General features: G+C 49.5%; 1 protein-coding gene across 4 annotated transcripts in view; it reads left to right on the forward strand.

Moving 5' to 3' along the window:
* Positions 1-11,558, forward strand: part of RASSF2 (Ras association domain family member 2) — a 37,624-nt gene extending 26,066 nt beyond the window's left edge. For all 4 annotated transcript variants that reach the window (XM_028525001.1, XM_036009591.1, XM_036009590.1 and 1 more), the window contains 7 exons: positions 619-707; positions 2,266-2,426; positions 3,224-3,325; positions 4,262-4,313; positions 4,791-4,912; positions 6,114-6,211; positions 7,584-11,558. In XM_028525001.1, the coding sequence (XP_028380802.1) occupies positions 619-707; positions 2,266-2,426; positions 3,224-3,325; positions 4,262-4,313; positions 4,791-4,912; positions 6,114-6,211; positions 7,584-7,653 (694 nt within the window). In that variant the 3' untranslated portion in view covers positions 7,654-11,558. The remainder of the gene's footprint in view (positions 1-618; positions 708-2,265; positions 2,427-3,223; positions 3,326-4,261; positions 4,314-4,790; positions 4,913-6,113; positions 6,212-7,583) is intronic.
* The last annotated feature ends 420 nt before the right edge of the window (positions 11,559-11,978 follow it).

Genomic DNA, 11,978 nt, shown 5'->3' on the forward strand with positions numbered 1-11,978 from the left:
TTTACCAGTTATCGTGGCAACAGCAGATGTCAGCTCAGATGGCCAGCCGGAGGCCCTTTCTCCAATGTGATTCAAGAGCACTGCTCAGTCCATGCAACCCCGAGAACACCGCCACCAGCACCCCTTCCAAAGCTGCCCTGACCCTTGTGGCAGCTGGACTGTTACTTTCCATTCCTCTTAGATGCCAAAACAATTTCTGAGTTATTTCTCTAACAGAAGTAGATCAGAACTGGAACCTTGTCCCGAGAAATAAATGGCCATTATTGGGGATTTCCAAATAAGCTACAGAAGCCACACATGCTTAGAAATTCAGCGCAGGCAACACGTGGGTTTTGTTCTTTGTGGTTCTCCAGCCTGGACTTGATGAATTGGGTGCTTCTGTGGCTGCAGCTGCAGAGACTGAGTGTCCTCTCTCCAGACCTCCCCTCCTCACCCAGTGCTCAGCCTGGAGCTGGCCTAGCCTCCTGGGACAGTCAGCACAGCCCATCCAAATCCTTTATCCCCAGCCTGGTGCTAGCAAAGTGCTCCCTGTGCAGAAGTGGGGTGGGGTAGGGTGGGAATGGGCATGTCTCCCCACAGGGGCTGAACCAGACTCCCTCATCTGTTTTCTGCCCCCAGCACCATCATGAAGCCCCTCACCATGCCCGACATTCAGATCACAGAGGTGGACGCTGCAGCCGAGAGTGACCAGACATCAAGCCCCACAGGTACACGCATGGTGGGAGGAGCCTCCAGCTTGGGGCCAACTGCTGTATGAAGACAAATGGGATAGATGTTGGAAATGGTTATTTCGTTTTCTGAATAAATAAAATCCACATGATTCAAGATTCAAAAATATTAAAAAGAATGTAAAGGTTTCCGTTTCATCTACCGTATTTTGTTGCATATAATGCACACTTTGTTGCCCAGATTTTTGAGGGCAAAATAAGGAGGCACATTATATGTGGGCAGCACCTGAAGTACTTTGTGTCCGTTCTTGTGTTTTATAATGATTTGTTACATAAAATTTCTTGTACCATAACATGTTCAAAAGTAAATGCTGCCCTGGCTGGCATAGCTCAGTGGATTGAGCGCGGGCTGGGAACCAAAGTGTCCTAGGTTCGATTCCCAGCCAGGGTACATTCCTGGGTTGCAGGCCAGAACCCCCAGCAACCGCACATTGATGTTTCTCTCTCTCTCTCTCTCTTTCTCTCCCCCCCCTTCCCTCTCTAAAAATAAATAAATAAAATCTTTTAAAAAAAAGAAAAATATTTGACTTGTTAAAAAAAAAAGTAAATGCTAAAATTTCTTTACAATACAAAAAACCCAACTATCTGAATATAAATAACTAAAAAATAGAAACAAAAGATCTTTTTCCTGAAAGTCAGGACCAAAAACGTGAGTACGCAGTATACATGGCCAAGTATGGCCCTCGTCATCACAGTTCCCTCCACAGAGGCCACCTGAAGGCGCACCTCCCAAGATACTCTGTACAAACGGAAGCAAGGACGCACCCACAGACCTTGGTAGTTGGATGGCATTTCTTTCCTCCCCCCTTTCACATCAGTGGTAGCATTTGCACACCTCTGTTTCTATGTAACAGTTCATCTTGAGGAGTGTTCCATACAAATCCGTAAGGAACGCCTGCATTCTTCATAGCTCTACAGTATTCCATTGTGTGAACCAATGACCACTTCTGTAATCGTTCCCTACCGATGGGTATTTAAGTCATTACCAGTCCTTTGCTATGACAAACAAGGTTGCAGTGAGTGGCCTTGCTGATGTGTCATTTCACACATTTGCCAGTATCTGCAGGGTTCTTTCAGGTGGCATTGCTGGGCCTGAGGCTATGTACATTTGCAATTTTGATAGTTTGAAGTATCTTGCTTGCAAGCCCTTGTGTCATGCTTATCTTGTGTCTGGCACTGTTCTAAGTGCTCTCCACAAACTAACTCATTTAAACTCTCACAGCAATCAGATGAGGTGAGGTCTATTATTATCCCCATTTTATTGATGAGGAAACTGAGGCAAGAGGGGTTAGCGTTATGTAGCAATGGTGAGTTGGAATGTGAATCCGGGAGTCTGGCTCTGAAGTCTGTGCTCTGAACCTCGTCACTGCATTGCTTCTTGGTAAAGTTTTTCCCCCAGCAGGAAATACTGATTTTATAAAATATGTTTTTGGGGAGGTGGTGGGTGCTGTAGTGTTGGCCACCAAGCGGGTACCAGGTGCAAACTGCCACATGCTGGGCCCAGGCAGATGGAGCTCCTTTCCCCCTTCCCTCTCAGACTCCAGAGGCCTGAAGCCCCTGCAGGAAGACACCCCGCAGCTGATGCGTACACGCAGTGATGTTGGGGTGCGTCGCCGGGGCAATGTGAGGACACCCAGTGACCAGCGGCGAATCAGACGCCACCGCTTCTCCATCAATGGCCATTTCTACAACCACAAGGTAGAGGGGACAGGGTGGTGTGGGATGGGTGTGGAGGGAGTCTGGGGGCAGCCTGAAGGAGGGTGAAGCCCCTTCCTCAGCAGCTGCCACTTCAGGGCTACAGACACCTGGGGATCCAAGTGTTTGGTGTTCAGCCTTTGAGTTGTGGGTGGGCTGCTGGCTTTGTAAGGAACGAGGGATCCCAGGTCAGGAGATGCTCTAGGTGGTGGGTGAGAGGACCCCATAGACACCCCTTGTCAGATACCAGCCAATCCCTGTGTTACTCTTCCTGCTCCCTGTGCCTCCCAGCTGCTGTGTTGTCCAACTTTTCCATGAGCTAAGGGCAGCCCCCCAAGCAGAGCTGTGAGACTCAGAGGAGGGGGCATCAGGAGCCCACCTACCCCATACCAATTAGCTGACTCTCCTTCCCTCCTGCTGCCTGGTTCAAATCTGGCCTCAGAAGCAGGCGTATCATGGAAAAGTGGTCAGAGTCCTCCTCGTGTTGAAGTCGCAGTGGAAGGAGCTTTGTGTGTGTTTTATTGGGAGAGAGGGCCTCCCTTATGTAGTCTTATTCCCCTCCCCAACCCTGCCACTTGGAGATCTTAGGCCCCTGGAGCTCCTGAGTTAGGCAAAGCTGAGGGCTCTTTGTTGACATCAAAGCCCAGTGCTTGCCAGGGGGCTATTCGGAGGCTGTCAGGGAGCATAGCTTGAGTGTGAGCATCCCTGCGCCCTCTACCCCGGTAACGGGGTGGGGTGCCTGGGTTCAGACCCTGTCCTCGTCCCCACCCCCACCCTGAGCTGGACCCCTCTGTTGGCAGACGTCGGTGTTTACCCCGGCCTATGGCTCCGTCACCAATGTCCGCATCAACAGCACCATGACCACCCCGCAGGTCCTCAAGCTGCTGCTCAACAAGTTTAAGGTAAGTCCCCTCCGCTGGTGGGCTCAGAGGGGCAGCACATGTGCCCTGGGGGCCCCAGAGGTAGAGAGGTGGGGGCTGTGGAGAGTGTGTGGTGAGGGGGGCACCATGAAGAAGTTTGGGTCTTTCACACCCCGGGCATCAGCATCACGTGGGAGCGTGCTAGGAAAGCAGCTCCTCAGGCCCCACCCCTGAATCAGACTGGCTGAATCCGAAGCTCAGAGGTGAGGCCAGGGAACCTGCTCAGCCAAGCTCACAGGGAATTCTGGTGCCACCGAAGCCCGAGCAGCACCAGCCCTCAGGGCTTTATGGGCCACTGGAGGGGCCGTGGGCCTGACAACCAGTCTGGGGTCCTATGTGCAGATTAACATCTGGAATACAGCCGGGGAACCTACTTTGAAGATGGACCTTCAGTAGATGTGCAAGTTATGGTGCACGAGTGTTTTAAAAGTCCCGTTACTCTATATGTTTGCCACAACCCCCTTTCTGTAAGTCTTTGGGAGACCAGGTATTCTTATTTTAATGGGAGCCAGTGTCACCGAGGGGCCTAGGGGCACAGGCTCTGGATTCAAGTCCCCATTCATTACCTACCTGCTGCCTGGATGAGCTGGGCAAGTTTCTTAAGCTCTCTGTGCTTCTGCTTCCTCATCTGTGAAATGAGGATAACAGGACCCCATTACGGGGTTCTTGCATTCGGCAAATTAAAATGTAAGGCGTGTAGAAACTCCTCACCTGGTCCAATAAAAGTTAGCCCTTATCTGTTATTGATAACATAATCTGCCGTCTGAGTTCCTTATCACTTCTGAGAGTTGCAGATAAATAGCTCTCCCCTGAAAAAAGCCTAGAGTCTCCTTAGCTTTGCAGTGATAAGGCAGGAATGGCTCAAAGTTCACACGTGTAATACCTGCTCTCAGCAAGCATCTTTTGCTTCTGATTCAGATTGAGAATTCCGCAGAGGAGTTTGCTTTGTACGTGGTCCATACCAGCGGTGGTAAGTCTGAAGAACATGGTGTGCTTTGAAGACTTTGAATTAACTCAAAATAGCAAGTTAAAAAAAAACAAAACAACAAAACACCCTGTGCCTCATTTGCTTCTCGTTTATCATTTGGAAACGTTCCAATCCTATTTGCCTCCCAGACTGGTGGAGTGTCATGTGTGGTCAGTGAACACACCCTAAAACCTAAGTGAAAGGAACTGGATTTTCCTGAGAGACAGATAAAACCAATGCTTCCATTGCAGCATCTTCCAAAGTGTTTGAGGCATGGGAGTATTGTTGGGGAGGGAGGAAACGGAACAGTTGCTTTGAGCCGCACCTTTTGAATTGTTCATTTGCAAATCAGTCTCCCAACTTGTACGGCCGCATCTCCCAAGGTGCCTGGTCCATCTGGGCCCCTGAGTTGACCCCTACTTATGGTGGCAAAGGCCTCAGGCCGAACTCATGGCTGCTCCTGGCTGTGTGTGATTCCAGAAAAACAGAAGCTGAAGAACACCGATTACCCTCTGATTGCCCGAATCCTCCAGGGCCCATGTGAGCAGGTCTCCAAGGTGTTCCTTATGGAGAAGGACCAGGTGGAGGAAGTCACCTATGATGTGAGTCCTTTTTTAGGCAATGGGCTGTCCTCAGCGGGGTGGGGGTTTGGTCGAGTTACCTGCAGCTGGGGTATAGCTCGACTTTTGGTCAAGGACTGTACCCATTTCACTGCCATTCCTCAATGTAAGATTCTGTTCAGGAAGTAGTGGCCCTGGGCCCAGGGGAGGAGATGCAGAGGCTAGGCTGAGGGTGTGCCCCGTGGGAGTCGTTGGAGGGATGTTTAGGCACAAAGTGACTCCACAGAGAAGTAAATGTCTCCAGCCTTTCTGAGGTACTATGCAATGGCCGAGAAGTTTCTGCAGACTCTCTCTTAGCAACTTTAAGAAGTGTATTAGTCAGTTTCTGTTACAGTAAAAAACATCCCCAAATCTTAGCCACTGATGACAGCAAGCATTTACTTTTTGCTCAGGATTCTGCAGGCTGGTAGCAGAAGCTCTGCTCTAGGCTGGAGGTTGAGGGTCTGCATTACATGTCTTATTCAGAGACCCAGGCTCAGGGGGCAGTCACTACCAGGGTATGCTTCTCACAGCAGATGGCTGGAGTGCAAGAGACCAGGCCAAACCATGCGAGCTCATTTTGAGCCTCTACACAGACTTGCTGTATGTTGTCCATAACATTCCATTGACCAAAGCCAAGTCTAACATGAAGAGACTGGAGAAATGTACTTCTCCCATGGAGAAGAGTGCATAGAGTAGGGTAGGGATTCTGGTGGGGAAGGAAGGAGCGGTTGTTTAACCTCAGCTCACCTGGGAGCCACCCCATCCCCACAGCCTCTCAGGGTCAAGTTCACATTTGGATGCCTATTTGAGACACGGTCATCATTCTGAGTCATGGTGCCCTAAATTCTCTTAGGGGAGAGCAGAGAGGTATATGAAATATCATGGATTCGGGTCTTTCTCTGTACCATGGAATCAGGACCAAGTACTGTTCCATGTTAGACATCACCTCAGCAGGGACCGGACACATGAGATGAAAAGTGAGAGGTAATGACAGTGTGTCACGTGAAAAAAGGGGTCTTCACTGCAGACTCCATGCCAGCCTTGGGAAGAATGAGGCTTGGCTCCTGCCTTTAAGGAAATCCCGGATTAAGGCAGCAGTAGATTTCCTGAGGCGTTGTGCCTTACCTGAGAGAGACTCCAGAAGGCGTTGGAATAATCCTGGGAAGGGGCATGCACGCTACACGTACTTCTTCCTCCCCAGGTGGCCCAGTATATAAAGTTCGAGATGCCTGTCCTTAAAAGCTTCATTCAGAAACTCCAAGAGGAGGAAGATCGGGAAGTAAAGAAGCTGATGCGCAAGTGAGCAGGGCCCCCAGGTGGCTGGTTGGGTTTCCCCTGCGTCTCCCTTGAGAGGGCTCTCTGTTCAGGTGCCTCCCAGGGTGCCGAGCAGCTGCGGGGGCCTGGGTCCCAGGGATCTTCTTCAGGGGCCTTCCCATTGGTGAATCCACATCCCAGATGGGGACACGGAGCTTCAGTGTCTTGGCCTCTCTGTTTCTCACGTCAGCTTCTTGCTTTGATGTGAGACACGAAGATGTTCTGGCTGCTTTGGGAGGGCTGCCTCGGCAGCGGCATGGGATCTGAGCAGCCACCTCTGAAGTCCTTTCCTTGCATCTTGTCTTCCCCTTTTCATGTTTCTTTGGTGGAAATGGCATTTGGGTTGACAAGTCCAGTAAAACTTCTCTCTGGAGAGGATTTTGTGATTTTTATTTTTGCTATACATAGTCATAAGTTAGAACAGTTGATTCATTTTTGCCACTACAGAATAAAGCCAATGCTGTATTTGCTGTATCAATGATAATAACTAGTGTGAAAGCAGTTGACATTTATTGAAACTTACAATGGACCAAACTTTACAAACAGCTTTTGCTGTGCGATGCAAAGACCTGAATGTAAGGAGTGTCCCCTTTAGCATGCACAGGGGCTTTGCATCACTGTGGTTCAGGGAAGGGATGGGGACACTGCAGTTACCAACAAGCCATGGACCTCCCTGACTGGTAGTTGCTATGGCATCTACTGCAAAATGCAGGCACCGATATTAGGTTGAACCACACGAAGATGTCATTTTTGCAAGCACTCGCATAATAGTCAAATGATGGTAATCTCACAGGGGCTAGCCCTAGGCTAGGGTTGTACAGGGTCCGGCAGAAGGCAGGCTTACTTGAGTGTGGTTGGTAGGGTACATGAATGGACAACAATGGACAACCATTTGAACATTTCACCTAAAATGTCATATGGTGTGCTCGAGTGTGATATTGTTATGTTACAAAATGACATGCTTATGGTTTTGTAACAGAAGATTTTGTCATAAAAATGGGGTGTTCTTTGTTCTGGACCCTGTCTTTACTATGCATGCGAAGGACTGTACACAGTGCCTTGGGCATAGTAAGCACTCAGTTAATGGGACCCTTATTATTGTTTCTGTTACTCCACCCTTTCGTCCTTCTTAGCCAGACTTTCTAATCATAGTAAAATAATCCGGTTTGGAGTTAGCCTCATCAGTCCTTCCTATCCTGTTGTGGAAATGAACACAGCAGCCAAGTGGCTATAGAGGGCCAGTGGCAGAAGCAAAGGGACGGAGCAGTTGCCCACACTGTGACCTGGGCTGGGAAGCAGGGCTGAGAGGAGGGGGGTGTTGCCTTCTGCTCTCCACTGCAGCTGTTTCTGTCCCCAGGTACACCGTGCTCCGGCTAATGATCCGGCAGAGGCTGGAGGAGATAGCCGAGGCCCCAGAAACAATCTGAGCCGCAAGAAGGAGGGGATCCAGACACCGCAAGGGCTGCTGTTGACATGAGAAGACCCGCAGGAAGCTGGGTGCCTTCCTTCCACAGAAACATTTAAAAGCTTCTTCAGCTCTGGATGGAGAAGCCAGCAGAAAGCTCCCCCCCCCGTCCTCGGATCCCTGCTCTTCTCCTTTCTTTCATTCACCAGGACTTCTGATCTTCGTTATTAGGAGGACCCAAAATGTGTATGTGTGCATGCACACACATGTCCGCACACATGTGCACACATATACATGTTCACGTGCCTACCTGATATTCACATGCAATTAAATTCCAAGCAACCAGCACAAGTGCCGTGAGGCTGGCAGATGGGCTACTCATGGGCAGGAAAATCGGGAGGCACCCATCTGAGGGGTTTTAGGCTGAAGGGAAATTTCTCTCCTCAAGTGCCTGGGAGCAGCCACACATGTCTGCCCATGTTGGGAAGGGGGAGGGGGCTCAGTGAGCTCCCATGTCAGTAGACATTCTCCTGTATGCCCAGAAGGATGTGTGACTGTGAGACCCTTGGAAACGATCAAGACGACGGCCCCACGCACGTGGGGCAGGTCTCATGGAAAGAGAAAGATAAACCATCAGTGGGGTAGATGCAATAAACCCACGTTTTTACACTGGAAACTTTGATTTTGAATAACAAAAATGTATGTGGTGATCTCTGTGGGTGCCCGTAAAGAGTGGATTCTGCTTCTGTCCTCGCCTCTGTGGCCACCCGTAGGAGCCAGGCGGGGCGCCTGATGTTTCTCTCAGCACGCCGAGCTGCCAGCCCCAACTCTTTGGTGCCTCCTTGAGTTGAAGGAAGGATCTCATGAAACAGGCCTCACTGGTTTGCACTTGGCACTGGCTGGCTAATGTGACCTAGGCCTGGGCTTTTTCTGGGATGTGGCTGGAAAGTGAGCCTCCTTAGTGAAATGTAGCTCCCTTAGGGAAGTGGCTCCTTGCAGACGTGACAAGTGCCTGTGATCCCAGCCCATTTTCACATCAGCAAGGGGTCTTCCTGCACTTGAAGCTGCACTTCTGTGTGTTTGAAGCCATGAAGCCAAGGCTTTATTATTCCTGAGGCTGGATTCTTGCAAGTCACCTGCCATTGTGGAGATGGACTCCAAGAACGAGGACTTGACCGAGTGTGGGAGGGTTCAGGGAAGCACTTTGGGTTGCCCTGCGAAGGTGCAGAAGGAGGAGGAAGCTTCTTTTTCAGCTTCTCTGAGCAGCCACCTCGGTGATCTTTAAGGCAGACCCCAGTTAGGGGAAAAGGTCAGGGACAGTCTGACCCCTGTGCCCCCCATCGGGAAGATGCCAGGCAGCTGGATGCCGGTGCAACTGATACTGTTTGAAGAGGGGCAGGCAGGTGCTTGGAGCAGGGCACCTGGCTGTGGAGATCAACAAGCAAGGTCAGGAGCTCTTGACAGCAGGGGACTGTGAGCCTCGTTGGGGAAGGGACACTCCTCATCTCTTCTCCACCTCCTCTCCAAGAATGGTTTAAGAGCTGGCCAGTTGAGGAAAGGAGAACCATTGATTGGCGCCTGCAAGGAAGGTAGATCTTTGCAGTATACCTGTTCCTGCCCCAGGCACCCTCCTACTCCCGTCCCACCTTTCTGGCCTTCGTGGCCTCGTCAGATGGCTTACAGTGTTGGTCTTTGGTTGACTTTCAGAAAGATGGCATGCTGCCACCTGGCATTTTTCCAGGGGTCTCTTAGCAAGCCTCCCTCTTCTGTGGGGAGAGCACCAACAGCCCAGTGGGGTGTGGACTGGAAATCCGGAGGGCCTCAGTCTCAATCAGACACCTCGGTGGGCTTTGCAAAATGCACAGACTTGGGGAAAAGGGTGGAGGGGAGGCTTCCTTTGTTACCGGTGGGAAAGAGCAGTGTGGAAGTGCAGACTTACTTCCTGAGTTTTGCATTTGAGAAAATGACTTGGAAAACTTCTCTTCCAGTTATTTTTGTGTTGTATGCTCAAAGCTTTGATCCCAATAATTCTCCTTGAGGGGCCAGGGAGAAGAATTTCCACTAAGAAAATACTAACCGCTAACTTTTATTGGTCAGCCTTTTCTGGTTTGTGAAAGCCCTCTTTCGTTTGCACTAGCGCCGTGACAGTGTTAAATGTGGAAATGTAAAACGGCAGATTTGCCAGGTCACTTCCTAAGAAAGTGCCAGGGCAGATTTGGCTCTTTAAAGATGGGGGCCTGGGATGGAAATGAGGGGAAACCGTATTTTACACAATACGTTCCCTTTAATGCAGGCCGTGCATTTCCAAACTGGGCCACCCTGTTTAGAGGTCATTTCCCACATCCTAATAACCTGATCAGGATTTTTGAAGTTCTTCGAAACAGCAGCAGCTGAAACAGACACTTCTCCACGGTGTGGAGCAGGATTTTCTCATTGGTATCAGATGGGCCTGCAGCTTTGAACTTCTCAACTGATTTGTGTGGGTTTATGTAATTGTGTGCAATGAACCTGAAATCATGTGAAGAACAAAGGCCAATTTATAGGATTTTCCCCTAACTTCTGTAAAGTAGTTATAGCCACAACTGCTTTCTTTTGCTGGGGGCTTATGTTACAAGGTGATCAAATGAAGAAAAACCTGAGTCCATCTGGCTGGGAGGGTGTCCGTCCCCCCAGGTGATGGTGGGATTAAGCACAAGATCACATTCTCTGTGATCACATTAGTGGGAAGGTAATGAGTTAAACGGGTGTGTGTGTGGGGAGGGGGGGTCAGGGTTATCTGGGGGAGGGACCGAAAGCACAAAGGATGGGTGTGCTGAGTGAGCTGGAGTGGGGTGTGCACGCTGGTCTCCAGGCTGGACAGACTTTAGGAGTTGAGACTGAGGGGTGAGGATCTTGGATAAGCCACCCATCCGTGTGAAAAGTGCTGAGAACTGAGGTTGAGATTTTGGCCTGAGACTTCAGGGAGAAGTATTTTCATCCTTCTCCCTATGGTGGGGGACAGTGGGGAACAACCTGTACTCTCTCCTGGAAATCTCCGGGTAAAGACATTTCATCATCAGTGTAGATGAGACTTCTGTGTAAATGACAAATAACTGTTCTCCGATGCAAAAATGCCTTGGCAGAAATTCTTTTCTGTGGAGTTGGGTGGCTATTTCAGAGTGTCAGGGGGGTGGAATGGGCCACAGAAGGGTGGGAAACTCTTTTAAGAAAAAAAAAGATCTCTTTAAAAAGAGAAATTTCAGAGCTCTGGGGCACGGAGAACATGGTGTTGTACATGCATCTCCAAAACAGAAACTCCTGTCTGAATAAGGGAATTTCAGAGTCTCATAGTGGCCAAACCACGATGTGGGGGCTGGAACAGGAGACAGAGATGTCCTTGAGCCCCCCAGAGGCGGCAGCATGAATTTTTGAGAATCTACTTAAATTGTTTTACACACAGTCTTGCTTGAATCAGATGAGATAGGAAAATAATCACCTGTCAAGGTAGAAATGAAATGTGTCATCTTTCGGATGTAACTGAAAGTGTTTACCCTGTCACGGGAGGTTACAGCGCCCCCTGTGTTTTAACCGAGCACAAGGCATGGACACTCTGAAGCGAAAGCCTCCTTCTACTTTTGAGTCTTCCAGGTGGATCGCAGACCTGTTTTGCAGGCTGATGGCTTCTGGCCTGTTTTTGCTAGTGTTTCCTAAGGGTTTTCCCACTTGTTTTAGTTTTGTGAAGTGTTTTTTGTTTAATCATAACTTGACTTTTAGCAGTGGTACATGACCTGGTTTAATGTTTGGTTCTGAACTTACAAATGTATGTGTTTAGATATCTTAACATAATGTGACAAGGCTTCATAGGGAGCCATGACTTTCTGTAACATTTTGGTATGTTTTGATGCACCTGACTTAGATCTTGCTAAATAAAGCACTTTTCAAAGAGAAGTCTTCTGTGGATGGGTCTGTGTGTGTCCGCTGGGTGGGGAGCTCTGTGGTGTGTGTGTGTTTTGGGGGGGGGATAGGAATGTGCAAGTGCACCCGGGAGAAGAGTTGATTTCCTTGGTCTAGAGTTTATGGTTTGAATGGGTTCACACTTGGCTGCAATATTCCAAATAAGTGAAATGAAAATGCTCCTATATAAATCTTGGGTTCAGGTCCCAATGGAAAGAGCTGGGAACTACTTTTCACTGAGGCTGGATTGTCCTGACTTGTTAGGATGAACTCACTGAGCCTGTAGGACTTGGTTTTTTCACCTATAAAATAGCCAAGGGGGTGTGGGGACCTGGGCTTGCCTCTGTTGGAGACGATCCCCTAGGAGTCACCGAGTGCAAGACCTCAGACTAGGGCCCAAGTTCCACCCTAGGG

This window comes from Phyllostomus discolor, chromosome 9 (genome assembly GCF_004126475.2).
Source record: "Phyllostomus discolor isolate MPI-MPIP mPhyDis1 chromosome 9, mPhyDis1.pri.v3, whole genome shotgun sequence".
NCBI classification, from domain to species: domain Eukaryota; kingdom Metazoa; phylum Chordata; class Mammalia; order Chiroptera; family Phyllostomidae; genus Phyllostomus; species Phyllostomus discolor.